Source organism: Pongo abelii, chromosome 2, assembly GCF_028885655.2.
Source record: "Pongo abelii isolate AG06213 chromosome 2, NHGRI_mPonAbe1-v2.0_pri, whole genome shotgun sequence".
Taxonomy (NCBI): Eukaryota; Metazoa; Chordata; class Mammalia; order Primates; family Hominidae; genus Pongo; species Pongo abelii.
The window spans coordinates 89,662,585-89,681,115 of record NC_085928.1 but is presented as its reverse complement, the minus strand read 5'-3'; the positions used below and the strand labels follow the sequence as shown (position 1 = coordinate 89,681,115).

Sequence of the window (18,531 nt, the reverse complement as noted above, 5' to 3'; positions counted from 1 at the left end):
AAATGAAATTACTGAAAGGTAACTCACACGTGGCCCAGCTCATGGGCGATCGTAAAAGCTGTACTCAATCCACTATCTTCACTAATAGAACAGCTTCTGTAGGGATCACAAATGGTTCCCAGTTCAGCCAGGCCTATTAGAAGGAAAAAAACCAACAAGGATTTACTCTAAAAAGCAATTGTGGCTTGAAATAAAAACATGTAGTAAACTGTTTTAGCCATAGAAGATACGCACAGAGAACTCACCTAAGGTATCACATTTGTCGTGAGCTCTGCAGATATCCTGTCTGAAAGCAAAGCAGACTTAGGCCTTGATGACATCAAAGAGTAAATGTCAATACAAATAAATACTGTAGGGTCGTCTAGGCATTCACAACAGTACACACTTTGGGGCGGGGGTTAAAAAAAGCAAATTCATAAGACCAGAGTTTCAAAACTCAAAAAATTTTTGGAATTGTTGATTTAAGAATTATAAACTACTATATTAAGAAGTTATCTTCTGTGATCAGGGTGGTCACAGAGCAGAAAGAAATCTCTCCAACCAGGATTTTCCCAATACCCTGGGGTAAATGATTCTAGTTTTGTAAAGACTCTTCGAGAACATTCCTGAGAAGGTGCAAGATACCTTTGTTTTACTTTCATTTAAGAGGACGTGCTCATGACCACAATCGAGATGGCAGGAGGTAGGAGGCATAATTAAGCCAGCACGCCTCTTTGTTGCTACAGTGTTTCAACATTTTGAGATAGTAGCTACCATAGAAAAATTGGGAGGTTTCACATTTTTAAAAAATTCATTTTTCTGGCTTTTGCAAAATCACAAAAGCTGGCAACACTGAACTCATATACTACATGGCAACGCCAGGTCCATCTGAATAGCAGCTGCCCTTGCCTGTTACATAAGGCATTTATTTTCAGGTCTGCCTAACACATTTATTCCTCACTTGGCATCTATAGGTTCGTGGTTCTCAACCAAGGTGATTCTGCCCTCCCCACGGGGGGCAGTGGCAATGTCTGGAGACATTGCTGATTGTCACAACTGAGGGGAGGGAGTACTACTAATACGTAGTGAGCAGAGGCCAGGGATGCTGCTAAACATCTTGCAATGCACAGAAAGAATTATCTAGCCCAAAATGTCAACAGTGCCTAAGCTGAGAAACCCTCCACTAGCAGGTGACTATTAGGAATGCATGACCACATCCCATCAACTCGACTTGAGACTGAAAGATCTGAGGAATAAGAAATCCATATACCTTGTTAAGAGAACAGCAGTATCATGATGGATTCCACCTGGACTGTTCTTCGAATGCTGCCACTGGCAAAAGTTTTTTAATGTTGTCTGAGCATTAAAAGATATGGAAGGCCCATCCTAAATACAGAGAAGAATTATGGTTAATCTGTTGTACCAATACCAATTAGACATGCCATTTCGGATACAGATAGAAGAAAAAAGAAAAAAACTTTATTACCTGTTCATTATGAATCACAATTAAGTTCACAATAACAATATTAATTAAATTTCCAATACTTGGGTCTTTATAGATAGAGGCTACCTGCAACCGAGATAAATTTTTCAAAGTTAATTGTGAACTCCGTGTAAGCAATAAGCAAGTCACGTCTTACGCTGGGCTCCACCTCTTTTTTACGTTTCTTGCAACATATGCATTTTGTGGTTGTGAATTTTTCATTCACTCAACAATCGTTTTTGTAAAGTCTCTTCGTAAAATTCATAGATCACAGTTTTAGGTAACAGTGAATTCAAACAAGTTTAAATTCCTCTGAAATTGCATTGCCACGTGACTTAACAGTTCTCTGTACCAGAACACTGGATATTAATTTTCCATCAAGGTCTTTCCTCTCATCTGAAGTCCTAGATTGCCAACTTATAGAATCTCACATTGGGTGCATGTTAGCCAACACTGCTGTTCTCTAATGTTTGCCACCCATTGTGTCCTTGACAACCTTGTTAACCTGGTGGGGTTTTTATTTTTGCAGTATTATAATTAATTATAAGAGCTAACATTTACTAAATGCTTATTGTGAACTGGCTGAAAACTACATACACATGCATTTAGTCTCTATACAGCAAAACTCTGGGCTGAAAACTACATACACAAATGCATTTAGTCTCTATACAGCAAAACTCTGGGCTAGGTACTATTAAAATTTCTGTTCAACAAATGAGGAAACTAAGTCACTCAGAGAAATTAAGTCACTTGTCTGAGGCTACACACTGGTGAGTAGCAGAGCCAGAACTCTCAACCTAGGGCAGTTTGACCCAAAGTCCATGTTCATAATCAAAATTCTAATGAGAGATCTGAAATTAAGAGGTGAAAATGAGGCTGTGCATATGTGCAGGCCCTGATTAGATGTCCCCTTCCCTCATGGGCATGAGAGGGCTGGAGTATCTGGGACTGAGCAGCACGTGGGGGTGAGAGGGGCATGGAGGCCAGGCAGGGTTCGGGGGCGCAGAAGGGAATGGGTCACAGCAGTGAACAAAAAGGCAAGGAGTACCACAGGCCACAAGGGGGGAAGAAGAAACCCGAAAGCTATGCCCAAACAGGATTGCTTTTCACATTCATCTGGGGGATTTATTAAAAATAAGTTTTAGTTCAGGTAAATTAGGGCTCATCTATTAAAAGAAAAGTTATGCTACGGCTGAAAATGAGAAAGAGGAGGTCTATACGGGCTTTTCTGGAACCATCTCGAATTGTTCAAAAAGATAGCAATGTGTAATACAGTACGTGAAAATGCCCCCTGTTTGAAAAGAAGCTGTATATGCAAACATGTTTGCATAAGAAATACCTAGAGTTGCACTGCCCAACAGTGGCCATTCATCACATGTGGCTAGTGAGTACTGGTATGTGGCTAGTTCAAATTGAGGTATGCTGAGAGTGTAAAACACACTGGATTTTGAAGGCTTAGTATAAAAAAAGTGAAATATCTCATTAATAATTTTTAAAATAATATTTGATATAAAACATATTGCTAAAATTAATTTTACCTGTTTATATTTTACTTTTTTTTTTTTTGAGGCAGGGTCTCACTTTGTCGCCAAGGCTGACATGCAGTGGCACAATCCAGGCCCACTGTAGCCTCAAACTCCTGGGCTCAAAAGATTCTCTCACCTCAGCTCCCGAGCACCTGAGCCTACTATAGGTATATGCCACTACACCTGGCTAATTTTTTTTTTTTTAATAGACACCACGTCTTGCTATAATGCCCAGGCTGGTCTTAAACTCTGGGCCTCAAGAGATTGTCCCACCTCAGCCTCCTAAAGTGTTGGGATTACAGGCATGAGTGACTGCACCTGGCCATTTTCTTAAAAACTTTTTCTTTTAATGTGGCTACATGAAAATTTTAAATTAGAAAATTTTTTTAAACTTAAATACATTTGAAATTAAATATGTGGTTTGCATTATATTTCTATTGGGCAGTGCTTGTTAGAAACATATACAAAAACTTTCAACAGTGGCTGCCTCTGGGAAGGGGCGTGGAAGTCTGCATAGAGAATGAAACTCATTTTTTAACAATAGTCTTTGGTTCTGATTTTTTAAAAATCATGCAAATTTACTGTAGTTTTAATTAAAAATGGGAGTAGAAAAATAGAATGAAAGCCTCCTAGGCCTCACTCCCCAGGCTACTTCATTAGACTCCTGGGGAAGAGGCTATTTTTAGAAGTTCCACAGGTGACTATGGTTCACAACCAGCCTCCCTAATACTACTGAATATCCACAACTGGCTGTACAAAGTTCCTAAGTGAGGCAAAAAGCATTGGTTTTGGGAACTGGACAAGTTAAAGGCCACAGGCAGTGTCCAAGTGATGTATGAGCTTTACCTGACCATGGGCAAGTGACCTAACTCCTCTGAGACTCAGTTTTCTTATCTATAAAATGGGCATGATTGATAATCTCACCTGGCAGGTTGCCAGAAGGATTCAAAATTATACCTTTTAAGTAAGAAGCACATTGTCTAACACAGAATAAACACTCCATATTGATAACCACTGTTGTCAGTTTAAAAAGGCAACCAACAAATAACCTTAAGTTCTCTTCAGTCACTTGCCTGAATGGCTGAAATGCCAGCTCTGAATGGTCCTCCAAAGCACTGAGTAGAAACCCATTCCCCAATGGCACATTTAGAGACCTCATAAATCACCTTCGTTTGAATGTACTTACAATTGACATTAAAGTTAAAATATAGTGTTGAAGGTTTTCTCCATGGTATGAAACCATTCTGTTGTCTGCCACCACCAAGACTTCTACAAACCGTGGATAGGATAAAAAACGTTTTGTCCTTCTGTGGGTCCTCTTTTCTCTTGTGTTGTCCGTCTTATTACCATAAGCAGAAAATGCCTCTGTTGCTAAGCCGCTGTTTAATGCTGCCATGTCATCAGCCAGGTTAATCCTTTCTCCCCATTTTCTTGCTCTGGTTTTCTTCTTGTCTTTACGGTGCCTATTTTTGTGTTCTGTAACAAATCAGATGGTATGCATTACATTTCAAGCCACATCTATTTTATATTAAGAATTTAATTTGACACATTTTAAATTGATGCCTCTGTGGTCAAATTACGTACAAAAACAAGTCCTCCATACCGAGGACTCTACAGATGCACCTCAATCCGTACTCTCACCTAAGTGACTAAGGATTTGAGATTAGCTTCCCTGGGAAGCTTTCATACTTGCTCATTTATGGTATTAGAAAATCAGGCCCGAGCTTAAGGGAAACAATTGCATATGATTCTTACTCATTTGTTAACAAAAGCTTTGCTGGGATTGATTCAAGGAATCTCACGCTCACTGTTATTTGCCATAGATATATTAAGGGCCAGTAATGTAGCTACAGAGCTTTAAAACACTTAAATGGAGGCTGGGCACGGTGGCTCATGCCTGTAATCCCAGCACATTGGGAGGCCGAGGCAGGTGAATTTCATGAGGCCAGGAGTTTGAGATCAGACTGGCCGACGTGGCGAAACCCTGTCCTTATCAAAAATACAAAAATTAGCCAGGCATGGTGGTGCACGTCTATAATCCCACCTACTCAGGAGGCTGACGCACGAGAATTGCTTGAACCTGGGAGGCAGAGCCTGACGTGAGCTTAGATCGCGCTACTGCACTCCAGCCTGGGTGAGACAAAGGGATACTCTGTCTCAAACAAACAAAAAAAAAGGAAATGTTTCATATATATCACTCGTGCTATTCCATGAGTTCTAATACAAAGAGGTCTGAGAGGTGGACAGGCTAACAGACGATACAAAGGAACTGTAGAAAATGCACAACCAGGTATTTTATTACATTATTAGATCATTTCAATACTTAAAATATAAGAATAAAATCACAGCAATTCAATGTCTCTGAATTTTTAATTAACTTACTCCAGGGCTCAGTTAAGGAAATAAATTAAATTCCAGGAGTCTGGGCAGGCAGCTGGGACCATGATTTATAATGTCAGATTAGCTCCACTCATTTCCAGCTCATGCCTAGGCCTCTTCTTGGGTTCTCCACAGTCTTGCTGCTCAGAGTAGGGTCCATGGACCAGCAAAATTGACAAATAGAAGCTTGTTAAAATGCAGATTTTTTGGCCCCACCCCAGGCCTGAATCTAAACTTAACTAGATCCCCAGGTGACTGATATTAACACTGAAATTTTGAGAATCACTAGTTTCCAACTTGGCTTGAAGTTTATATTGCTGATGAAAATACTGAATTTTTGCATCATCAACTATGCAATAAACAGAATAAGCATTAAAGTGCCTGCCAAAACATACTTTGAGTAAAAACGGAATTTAATCAGTTAACTTGACAATCAGATCATAAATGTGCTTTAATGCTTTAATGCCACCAGTTTGTGGTCTAAAATAGGCAACAGAATTGTACAATGAAGAAGTATGCTTACCTAACACATAAGGAATAGAATTTGTCACATCAATACCAAAGGTAAAAATAAAAATTAAAAACAGTTAAATTGTAAGTGGTTTCATATTAGAAGGGCCTAAATATTTGACCATTATAACCAACTGCTAAAAGAATCAGTTTAGGTCAGGATGCGCATTTTGCCTGAGTGTTTTAGTCATTATTAAAATACAGTGGTTCCCTCTTTTTCATGGTTTCGGTTCCCTTGGTTTCAGTTACCTGCAGTCACCTCAGTCCTAAAATATTAAATGGAAAATTCCAGAAATAAACAATTCATAACCTTTAAATTGCATACCATTCTGAGCAGTGTGATGGACTCTGGTACTATCCTGCCCCATCCTGCCTGGGGCTGGAAATCATCCTTTAAGGTAGCTATCTACCCTGTATACACACCCCACCTTGTCACCTAGTAGCCATTCCGGTGATCAGATCAACCGTCAAGGTATTGCAGTGTTGTGTTTAAGGAATCCTTATTTTACTTAATGACAGCCTCACAATGCAAGACTAGTGATGCTGGTAATTCGGATTAAGCCAAAGAGAAGCTGTAAAGTGCTTCCTTTAAGCAAAAAAGGTGAAAATTCTCAACTTAATAAGCAAAGAAAAAAAAACGTTGCATGCTGAGGTTATTAAGGTCTGTGGTAAGAACAAATCTTCCCTCTGTGAAATTGTGAAGAATGAAAAGAAGCTGGTGCTAGTTTTGCTGTCACACCTCAAACTGCAAAAGTTACGGATACAGTGCACAATCAGTTTATTTAAGATGGAAAGGCATTAAATTTGTGGTTGGAAGACAGGAACAGAAACTTACTGGGTGATGGCAATCAGGTTCGGTGCTATGTGTAGTTTTAGGCATCCACTGGGGATCTTGGAACATATACCCCACGGATAAGGGAAGACTACTATAGTAAAATCTGTCCAAACTGTCTAACAAATTTTATGTAGTCCAGTTATAGATAACATCACTAGCCAAAAACCTGGTACATAAGATGTAACATTAGATTCTTCTTCTAGTTTTTCTTTCAAGAACACTCATATATGTATACCAATGCCAATGGATATTGCATGTCTACCAACTGGCATTTGTATGCATATATGAGCTTTCAATATATGCATACCAGGACCAAATCAATTGTTAAATCATCAAATGAATGTAGACTAGATATTAATCAAGCACTTACTATGTACCAGGCATTGAATTCGGCTCTTTTATGTATGTTATCTTACTCCTTTCAAAGCGAGAAAATTACCTCTATTTTTCCAATGAGGAAAATAAGTCTCAAAGAAATTAGCAACTTATTCAAAGTCACATTGCAGGAAGTGGAGGTACAAGGAATCAGTCGTAGATTTGCTCAGTTCCCGAAACTGTGCTCTTTCGATTAGGTGAGCTTTCTCAACAGCTACGGTTTGAAATGAGCTCACGATTTGGTGAACATCTTCCAAAGTAAATATGAATTGGGAAAAAGACAGTGCCTGGTGGATATTTTCACGAAGATTTTTGTTTTTTACAACAGGTGTATGGAAGCTATGTTGAAAATTGAATTTTTTTAATACATTAAGAAAGTATGTCACTTATACTGTGAAAAATAAATAATCCTTGCTTAATGTCTTCTGTAAATATTATAATTTGATTTATTACAGTAAGTAAAGTGTTAGACATTTTAGAAGATTTAAAGTCTCTATTAGTTTTCTATTTCTCATTTGTTGATTTCTGATCTAATCTCGATTTCTTTTCTTCTGCTTGCTTTAGTTTTAACTTGCTCTTTTCTTTCTGTTGTCTTAAAGTAGAAGGTTAGGTTATTGCTTTGAGACCTTTCTTCTTTCTTCATAGAAGTATTTACAACTATAAAGTTTCTTCTAAGCCCTGCTTTAGCACCATCCCATGTTTTGGTATATTGAGTCTTCATTTTCATTCATCTCAAAATATTTTCTGCTTTCTCCTTTGAATCATTGTTCATTTAGGAGTGTGCTGTTTAATTTCCACATACTTTTGAGCTTCTCATTTTTTGTCTGTAATTGATTTCTAATTTTGTTACATTGTGATAAGCAAATATGTTTTGTATTACTTTTATCCTCTTAAATGTATTGAAATTTGTTTTATATTCTTGCATCTGGTGTGTGCTAGAGAATGTTTCATGTTCACTTCAGAATACTCTGCTGTTTGTGGGGTAACGTGTCCAATAGATATCTCTTAGTAGTTGGTTTACAGTGTTGGGCAACTTTTCTACTTCCTTGTCAATCTCCTGCCTGGCTGCTCTATCCATTATTGAAAGTGGGGTGCTGAAGTTTCCAATTATTATTGTTGAATTGTCTATTTCTCCCGCCATTTCTGTCAGTTTTTGCTTCATGTATTTTGGTGTTCTGTTATCAGGGGCATACATGTTTACAATTATTATATCTTCCTTATAAATTGACTTTTTTATCATTATAAAACACTTTGATGGACTTTATTCTACCAGGAAAGTTAAAGAAGCCAGTCACAAAAGACCACACATCAAAGGACTCCAGTCATAGGAAATATCTAAAACCGAGAAATCTACAGAGACAGAAAGTAGAGTAGTACAAGTTGGACATCCCTTATCTGAAAACCCCAAATCCAAAATGCTCCAAAATTCAAAACTTTTTAATGCTGACATGACACCACCAAGTAGAAAATTCCACACATAAGTATTTAACACAAACTTTATTTCATGCCCACAATTAATAAAACTATTGGATAAAATTGCCTTCAGCCTATGTGTATGAGGTGTATATGAAAGATATATGTTTAGACTTGGGTCCTACACTCAAGATATCTCACTGTGTATATGCAAGCATCCTAAAATAAAAAAAAATACAAAATCTGAAAGAATTCTAGTCTCAAGCAATTTGGATAGAGATGCAGTGGGGAGATTGGAGTGTGGTTAGCTAAAAAGTACAGATTCTTTTTCTCAAGTGATAAAAATATCCTAAAATTGACTGAAATGATGATTAAACATATCTGTGGATATACCAAAGAATCATTAAATCGTACAGTTTAAATGGGTGAATAATATGTATGAGACTTATGCTTCAATAAAGCTGTTTAAAAAAGAGAAACTATATCACTAAGTTTGTGAAAAGTAAATAATCCTTAATGTTTTCTGTAAATATCATGATTTTATTTATTGGATTTACTTAGAAAAGAGTACAGCAGTGAGAACAACACTCAGGAAATGTTGTATGGAATTCTTTTTTTTTGACCGCTAAGGGGAAAAACAAATGTATTATCAGAATCATCAGAGAGGACTTGGGCACAAGAAAACCTGCAGATGAATTAAGGCCATAATTGGAAACAAAGTATACTTATAAATAAAATCAAAGAAATGAAGGCATTAATCAGAAAAAGCCTACAATTTCTACCAGCAAACAACTCATGTAATTGTAATATTTCTGGAGGATATTTCACCCACAAGTAATCTGTGTATCAAAGAAATAATTCAGCACACTTTAGGTGGCATGAAAATGTAAAACCCAAATTATTTCTTCAGGATCAAAAGCAATATCTTCTAAAACAGAATGCTCCTCAGTCTTTTATCAATCTGACCTTTTTCTCCTAATGAGTTAGAATCATATTTATTCACCTAATTAGTCCAACTAATTTCTATCACATTAACCATTTTAGCAAGCAACTTTGAATTTCTCATTAAAAATAGCATTAAAAATAGACACTATATCTTATATACCCACTCAACTCTCTTGCTTCTGAATAGAATTGTAATAACAGAATAGTTTTCACCAATGGAGTACACACTGTTAGGATAAACAGAAAGTGACCCACATTTCTCTTTTGTGAGCTTTTAGTATAATGCTAAAGGAGGAATAGAGGCTAGTGTTTCAGGAATTTGCAAAGTCACTTTGCTTACAGTTTAATCAGAATGGGCTACATAATAAAATTTCACTGTCCTGGAAAGCACTCTAAAAATGGTCTGTGTATTCTTGCTCTTCTTTTTTTCCTCATACGTAGTTTTACATTTATGATTAATTTTTAATAATAGTTTAAGATTATTTATATACCATACAATTTTCAAAGTATGAAGTTCAGTGGTTTTCAGGATATTCATAGAGTTCCACAATCATGGCCACCATCTAACTTTAGAATATTTTCATAATCCCAAGGAGAAATCCCATACCTCTTAGCAGCCATTCCATTCTCCCCTTTCCTCAGCCCCTGGCAATCACTAACCTATATTGTTGTATTTATGAATTTGCCTATTCTGATATGTCATGTAAGTAGTCATACAATATGTGGCCTTCTGTAACTGGCTTCTTTCACTTAGCACAATGTTTTCAAGGTTTGTCTATGTTGCAGCATGCATCAGTATTCCATTACTTGTTACTGTTAAATATTCTACTGTGTGGATATACCACATAATGTTTATCCATTCATCAGTTGGTGGACATTTGGGTGGACATTCAACCCAATTGAATAAGAACATTGCTGCTATGAACATTCATGTACAAGGTTTTGGGTGAATATACTTTTGTTCTTCTTGTGTATATACATAGCAGCAGAGTTGCTAGTTCATACAGTAACTCTATGTATAACATTTTGAAGAACTGCCAAATTGTTTTCCAAAGTGGTTACACCATTTTCTTGCTTCTTCTTGAAGTTCAAATAAGACATTTCGAAACAGGACATCATTTTTTCATGTTTCTTCTTCTTTGAGGGTTCCTCAAAAATTAATCATGTTTACTTAATTAAATAGCTTATGAAGAACCTGGCCTAGCTCAAATCCTAAAATAGCATATTGATGCCTCCAAGTAGTAAATGCATGTTTGCATTAGAAGAAAAGTGTAATACTTAGCAATCTGAATCCTCATATATGCATCTAAATAAATTTAGACATGTTTAAAAAATCTCTAACTGGCAACTGTGTTTCCTATTGCCACATCATAGGTATTACACTTCTAACATTTTATTACAAGGACATGAGTTAATATTGGCTTTTGCAACTACTTTGGCGTCGATGCTCACAAAAGGGAAGTAGTCACGCTTACACTGCCACAAACAGCCAATGTTTGAAGAACTCATGCAATGAAGGGAGTGAGGCCCGATTTAAGTCCTATTTGACCTTGGGCAAATAACTGACTCCTGCTCGCCCTCCGTCCACCCACTTATAATGTGGAGTAAGAACAGTACCTATTTCATAGAGTGGCTTTGAGGAATTATTGGAGATCATGCATGCAAAGTACTAGCACAGTGCCTAGTGCATAGGAAGGAATGAATAAATATCGTTATCATATTTTTCTATTTTTTTGCCAGTCACAAAGTCATAAAGTGAGTTGGAACTAAAAGGAATCATTTAAGGTAGAGTGACTAGGTGTGCTTAAAAACAATTTTCTGGCTTACAATAACAATTTCAAAGCCATGAGCTATATACTCCTAGTGGGGCAAATCAGCACAGAGTGTGCCTGACTGCATTTCTGACATCCAACTTTTTAATACTGTGAAAAGAGGAGGAACTACAAAACCAGAAGTGCTGAGGTGAGGGCTGGTCTTCACCCTACTATCCCATATGAAGGATCTTTTCTGAGTCACTTCTCTGGGCCTCAGTTTCCTGACCTTTAAATGGGCATATAAATACTTGCTTCCATCTTATGGCTATTTTGAGAATTAAATAAGAAAGCATATAGAGAATTTCTTATAAATTGTAAGTTAAATTTTTTAAAAATTCACTCCTGGAACATCGATTTTTTGCCAAGTACTGGGCTAGATAAGTTGAAATAAACAACAGCAATGACAAAACAAGAATAAAACGTGGGTCCAATCTTTTAAAAAAAGGATTATAAAAATTTAAGATAGTATCCTTATTTTAAAAAACCTCACAGCAAAAAACTTTAACATCTGCTGATTTATTGGTAAAAATGTTTTAAATGAGCTTCATTTCACATTGCAATACAATAAAATGCACAGTATGTTACTAAATAACTGGGATTATTTCAGCAAATGCCAGCCAGGCCTCGTTATTCAGTGGTTACTCACTGAAGTGTTTCCCACCAAATGGGGTTGGGCCGAGGAGATCTGAATGTTAACATTAACAGTTGGGAAGTTAATTATTGCTCTGTATTTTGTAAGGTTTATCAAAATTTAACTGAATTTCCTCAAGGCGCTGGGCTACCTTGTGACTTCACAGAGCACAGGACCAAAGGGAGGATTCAGGAGCAAGGCGAGACCCCTTTCTGCTCCACCCAAGCTTGACAGAGAGAAGGAAGTCTGCACAGGAATCATCTGTGGTTTTCCACTTGGATTCTGGAGCCAGGCCAACCCTGGTTCCCATTCCTCCCCTAAAGCTACTCTAGTTGCCCTTTCTTGTGTCATTTCCTGCTTTAAAGCCTCAGTTTCCTCATTTGTAAAATGATGGTAGTAACAGCATACTGCAAAGAGTAACTGTGGAGATTAAAAGAGATAATACATAAAATGCCCTTAAAGCAGGGCATGACACAGAGGACAGGTCCATTACATATTTAACATAATAATAATTATTAGTGGTATTGTTTTACTTGTAGCATGCAAAACATCTGCTCTTTATAAATTAGTATATTGACATTCTCAAACAAAACAATTTTGTTTTAGAAAGAATCTTTGATGGGGTGCAGTGGATCCTCCTGTAGTCCCAGAAATTTAGGAGGTGAAGGCAGGAGGAATGCTTGAGGCTAGGAGTTCAAGACCAGCATGGGCAACATAGGGATACCCTGTCTCAACAAAAATCAACCAAACAAACAATAGTGTGAGCTGTTGTTTTTTTGTTTTATTATTTTTTTTTTAAGTGATGTGCCCAGCGTCAAGTAGTGCTACATGCATAGTGCTGACAGTAAATAAATATAAAGAGTGGTGGCAGAAGAGATTGTGGCTAAGACTCACTTTGGGCTGGCCTGAACCTTTATAAACAATGTTTCCATGAGAGTGGTTTATGGAACATTAGTCCCATAAGATAGTTCCAAAAACAAATCAATTAACTTTGCAAAACACTTAACACAGCATGCACATGTGGAACTTTCTCCATGCACATTAGCATTTTAAGAGCCCTGAGAAGTCTTGCAGGAAAGAAACCAGTTTACATGTGTTGAATCGCATGATTGCCAAACTTACGGGATCTTTGCCAAGTTAAGAGGCAAGTGACGGGGACAGCACCATCACTAGAACTGTAACAAGACGCAGGTGGGATGTGTGGATGGGCTTCCCTCTCAGGGAGAGAAGGGCGTGCGAGTGGAAGGCAATAACTGAGAAGTTTCTTGGCTTTTAAGGGGCGGTGGTGGGCAGTGGAAGGTGTCTGAGGGTTCCCTCACTACCTTCTGAGGGGGTGGGTGCCTCCAGCTACCTGGGGAGTTAAATTTGCTGACTTGGGCATGAGAGCTGGGTGCACTACCCCCAAAAGCCCTTCTGTGTCCTTTTCATTCTCCATTCTGTAGCTCCTTCAACTAAGTGTGATAACAACAATGACTGTAGGCTATAATCATACTGGCCATAATCATACTGGCCAACGTTTGTTGAGTGCTTTTCTCTGTGTCAGGCACTCTCCTAAGCACTTCATATGGATTAACTTGATTATTCCTCAAAGCAACCCGATATGGTAGGAACTATTACCTTCATTTCAGAAATGAGGAAACTGAGGGACACTTGAAATAACTTGGGAAAATATTTAAAGTATCTATTTAAAGTTGTATAAGACGCTGAACATCCCAGGGCCTGTATTTTACTAAGAGACTATTTAGTTTTGCTATTAATATCCTGCAAAGTACTCTTTGGGAAATGTTGATTTCGATTCACTCCATCTCTTAGCAGTAGCAGGAGAGTGACCTTTCTGTCTGGCAGGGTGCCAGCTGCCCACAGCCACCCTGTTCTGGCTGCAGTGCGCTTGCCATGGCTGCCTCTCAGGCTGCTTTGTGCCACGGCTTGGCATCTCCCAGGCTTGCACTCTCCAGTAGAAATAAAAGGCAAGTCACAAGTGGAAGTTAGAATTTCTAGTAGCCACATTTTTTTAACGTCAAAAGGAACAGATGAAATTAATTTTAATAATAGATTCTATTGAACCCAATTATGCAAATTATTTGAACATGTGACACTAGCCACATCTCAAGGGCCTCCTGGTGACCGTATAGGATGGTGCATTCTAGGCAGGAAGTGTTTGCAGAGTGGATACCAGAGACAGCGTGTTATGGGAGATAAGAGTGTGAGCTCAGGAATCAGAGAGACCCGTGTGTGAATCCAAGCTGCTCTGCATTCAATCTGTGTGACCTCTGGTGAGTCACGTCAGCCCTCTGTGCCTCAGTTTCCTCATCTGTGAAAAGGGAATAATGACAGTTCGTGCCTAATAGGGCAGTAGCGAGGGTGAAATGACTTAGTCCACATAAAGTGTCGGAACAGGGCCTGGTGGGTAGGAAGTACTCTGGTGGCACGTGCTGTGCTGACTCATTACTTAGAATGAGCAGCAGGTTAAGGCTGCTGGAACGAAGTGGCTCCCAAGCCTGCTGCTGGGATCTGCCTGCTATCTGACATTTCACTACAGCTCGTGGGTGGCCCTGAAGCTGAATGTGGTGCCTGTGGTGGGTCTAGGTATCATTCTCATATCAGAGATTAAAGCGCAGTTGGGCTGGAGCTCTTTAAAAAGGCATCTAAGCAACTCGTAGGGAGTGTATCTCCCACATTCTTTTGATACACAGGTCTCCTAGTTTACAGGCACTGAAGACTGGTTTATAAGGCCTGCAACTGAAACCCTTTCGCATCACAATGTCCATGTTCCATGACCATGCAAGTGAGTGACCACAGGGGCATGCTGTACTCCAATGACCAGTGAACCTTACTGGTCTTCCTCCCCAGCCACAGGCCACCTTCCCCAATACCCTGGCCCAGCTCCCAAAAGGCTTGATTGGTTTATTTATTTTAAAATCATATTTGGTTGCTGTACACTCAGCTCTCAATGTGACAACTTAATCCCTTAAATGAACTAAAAGCTTTCTATCTTTCTCTATAAGCTTGAGACAACTTCTTGAACAGTCTCACCAGTTCATTCTTAATTATTCCCACACTTAAAATAAATACAATGGCACTTCCCAAAGCTCATTTGAGTCATACTTTTGAACATCCCCTTTCCAGGCACCATCTGCAGCTTTTCCTTGTGTCACAGCCTGGAAGAACACAGGACTGGGAAGTAAGAGGCCTGTGTTCAATTTTGCCATTCGTTCTAGCTCCAAGATTAGGAGTCCCTTCGAAGTTCTGGGCCTTGATCCTCTTATCCATAAAGAGAAGGCCTGGAATAGAAGTTCTCTCTAAAGTTTCCTCCAGTATTAAAAATTCATGAATTCTTATATTTTATAAGATAAGAGTGAATAATGATTAAAAATGAAGTCCTGAGTTTCCAAAGGGGCAAAAGCCAACAGAGATTCCCTCTGAGCCACTGTCACTCTCAGAAAGAGTATGGAAGAAACAGTCAGCAGGGCGGCAGCGTAGAATAAGACAGAATAACTCCAAAAGAGAGAGACCAACACAAAAGGAGTGGACTTTTGCTGATGTTAAATTATATTAAGGGGAGTACAGTCTACACATCTCCATTACTCAGTGGGAAAATTTTATTTCGGACTTGCTAAAACAGATAATAGTTTCTGAAAAACCACTTCTATTTTCTCTAATCTGACTTGTTACAATGAAATAACATGAAGTGTGAGAATTAGGAAACTGGCTTGAAAGAAAAAAAAGTATACAATCAAAGATACAGCTGGAAAAGCATTTAAATTGTCCACAAAGCACAGAATGGAAACTTTCAGGATTTAGGGAGTTATATCTTCTATCCCTCTTCAGCAGCAGGGCATGTGGTCATTAGGGCTGAATCTCATACTATTAATACCAAACTCTTCTACCTCTGCCTCTGTCTCATTGTCCCTCTAGCTCTCTCTTTTTCTCCTGTCTGCATGCACATACACACATGCAACATACATGCAAAACAACACAGTTGCATTCTTACCTATGCAGAGGCTCCTCTGGACCTGTTTTCACCCATGAGCTAAGACAACACATTCCCATCAAAAAGTACAGTGGTTGGACATGGAGAGTTGTGTTTCTGGATATAGATGAGCAATAAAAATGACAACTGCCTTTTCTCTTGGCCTAGACCATGGCTTTGAATAATAAATCCCAAATAAACCTCTCCTATTCCATTTTTTGGACAAGCTCTATACTGCATGCTCCACTATACTTTCTTGCTGTGTAGTTCTGGGACTGCATGAAATCTACGGTGCATGAAGTATTGGCGATAAAATAAAGAAGCTATGTGTGAAATAAGCATTTACAAATTAAGAGACTTTTTGAAAGAAAAGCCACAATCTGGGAGACAATATTTGCAAACTATATCTGACAAAGGACTTATATACAGAATAAAGAACTTTCAGACTTCAGTAATAAGAAAGCAAATATTCTAAGTTTTAAAAAATGGCTGAAAGATTTGAACAGACACTTCACCAAAGAAGATACATGGATAGCAAATATGCACGTGAAGAAATAGTACTCAATATCATTAGTCTTTAGGTAAATGCAAATGAAAACTACAATGAAATTCCACTAAACCCCTATTAGAATAGCTAAACTTTAAAAAACAAAAGCAGAACAACAAAATGTTGACAATACCAAGTGCTGGAAAGGATGCAGAGGAACTGGAACTTTCATACCCTGCAGGTGGAGCTACAAAATGGCACGACCACTTTGAAAAATATACTAGCAGTTTCTAATAGGGTGAAACATACAATAACCACACAAGCCAGTAATCTTATGCCTAGGTATTTGTCCAAATGAAGTGGAAACTTATGTTCACACAAAAATCTGTATGCAAATGTTTATAGTGGCTTTATTTGTAATGGTCAAAAACTGTCGCTCAAGTGGGTAATGGTTAAAGAAATGGTGATATATCCATTCAATGGAATACTGCTCACCAATAAAAAAGGATGAATTACTGATACAGGCAACAATGTGGATGAACCTCAAACACACTGTGCTTAGTGATTATTTATATATTCTGCAAAAGGCAAAAATATAGAGACAGAAAACAAGGGTGGGGAGAGGGGCTGATTACAAAGGACACCAAAAACTGTTCTATAACTTGATTATCATGATGGTTCTATGACTGTACACATTTGCCAAAACCTGCAGAACTGTACGCTAGGAAGGGTACGTGTTACGGCATGTAAATTATACATTAATGGAAAAATGGAAGGAAAATACTAGGAAACACGAATGGAAAATAAAAAGATTTGTCAAAAAATAAAAAAAAATTAGCAGAAAAATTCTCCAGCCAATCACATTAACTTGAACTTTTTCCACACAGCAACTGCATTTTTAACACTCATTCTAATTCTAATGTCATATAAGAATTGGGAATCAATAAAAAGGAAGACTTGTGCCAACATTTGCCTCACGTTTGACTTTGCTCCTTCTCAAAGCCCACTACTCAGTCACATGTGCATACCGCATCAGATCTTGCATTTACCCATGCTCTTTTTGTGATATTCAGATTATTATTAATTCAGATTTTGTGATATTCATGGATGCACAGAACATCCATGCAGATATCTGGTCCAGAGGTAAAAAGTCAAATGAGAAAACACAGCCGTAAATGGCTATAATAAAGACTCTTTTATGATACAATTATCATAAAGAAACCATCTTTGGCAGATACAAAGGTGCAAATGTTAAACCTCAATGCATGATAAAATAGCACTTTATTAACCAAAGTGGGCTTATCCCCTCATATGAAGAAACTCAAGAAACTTTGCCATGTGTTACTTTAAAAAGACAGCCCACTCAAGTGAAAGGTCTGAAGGGTTCTCAGGTTAACACCAAAATCCTCCTGCCTCTGTCAGCTAGATGGCCCTCTTCCAGAGCCTTCTGCCGATTCTGAAGTCCCTTCTAAAGAAAGATGTGCATCTTAGCCAGTTTCAGATGATTCCTATGAAGGTGAACACGTTATCAAGTATTCACCCTTGTAGCACCCCTTTTCTTCAGCAGGGAATGGGTTTCTAAAGCAAAGTGTCAGGAATCCCTAAAATATGATTAGCAAGAAACAGAGAAAGGTCCTGAGATGGCACAGAAGGTGTAAAGCAGGCAGCTCTTCTGGCTGTCTTTGGATCCAGAAGCTTAATTAAAAAGTTTTGGGGGCCAAGTGTGGTGGCTCACGCCTGTTAATCCCAGCATTTTGGGAGGCCACAGCAGATGAACTACTTGAGGCCAGGAGTTTGAGACAAGCCTGGCCAACATGGCAAAAACCTGTCTCTACTAAAAATATACAAATTAGCTGGGTGTGGTGGTGCACACCTGTAATCTCAGCTGCTTGGGAGGCTGAGGCACAAGAATAGCTTGAACCTGGAAGGTGGAGGTTGCAGTGGGTCAAGATCACGCCACTGCACTCCAGACTGGGCAACAGAGCAAGAACTCTCAAAACAGCAACAACAAAAAAGGTTTTGGGGAATACGCATATCTCATATGTCAATGAGTCCTAATCTCAGGTACAAACCTAACTTGCCACCTTACATTCCTAATTGCAAACTGGCCCTTCTGGGCTTCAAAACACAGGTGAGGGAGACCCTTTAAGGATAGAAAAGGTGGTTTAATATTTCAGTCCATGA

The 18,531-nt window shown here is 38.4% G+C and overlaps 1 protein-coding gene across 3 annotated transcripts in view; it reads right to left on the bottom strand.

Annotated features, from left to right (window-relative positions):
• The window catches only part of ADAMTS9 (ADAM metallopeptidase with thrombospondin type 1 motif 9), a 172,196-nt gene that overhangs the window by 138,500 nt on the left and 15,165 nt on the right, over positions 1–18,531 (bottom strand). For 2 of the 3 annotated variants that reach the window (XM_024245076.3, XM_054551908.2), the window contains exons 4-8: positions 4,175–4,464; positions 1,466–1,549; positions 1,250–1,365; positions 246–286; positions 28–133 (exon numbers count right to left, since the gene is read on the bottom strand). In XM_024245076.3, coding sequence (XP_024100844.2) covers positions 28–133; positions 246–286; positions 1,250–1,365; positions 1,466–1,549; positions 4,175–4,464 — 637 coding nt within the window. The remainder of the gene's footprint in view (positions 1–27; positions 134–245; positions 287–1,249; positions 1,366–1,465; positions 1,550–4,174; positions 4,465–18,531) is intronic. The other variant, XM_054551907.2, reaches the window with a different exon arrangement.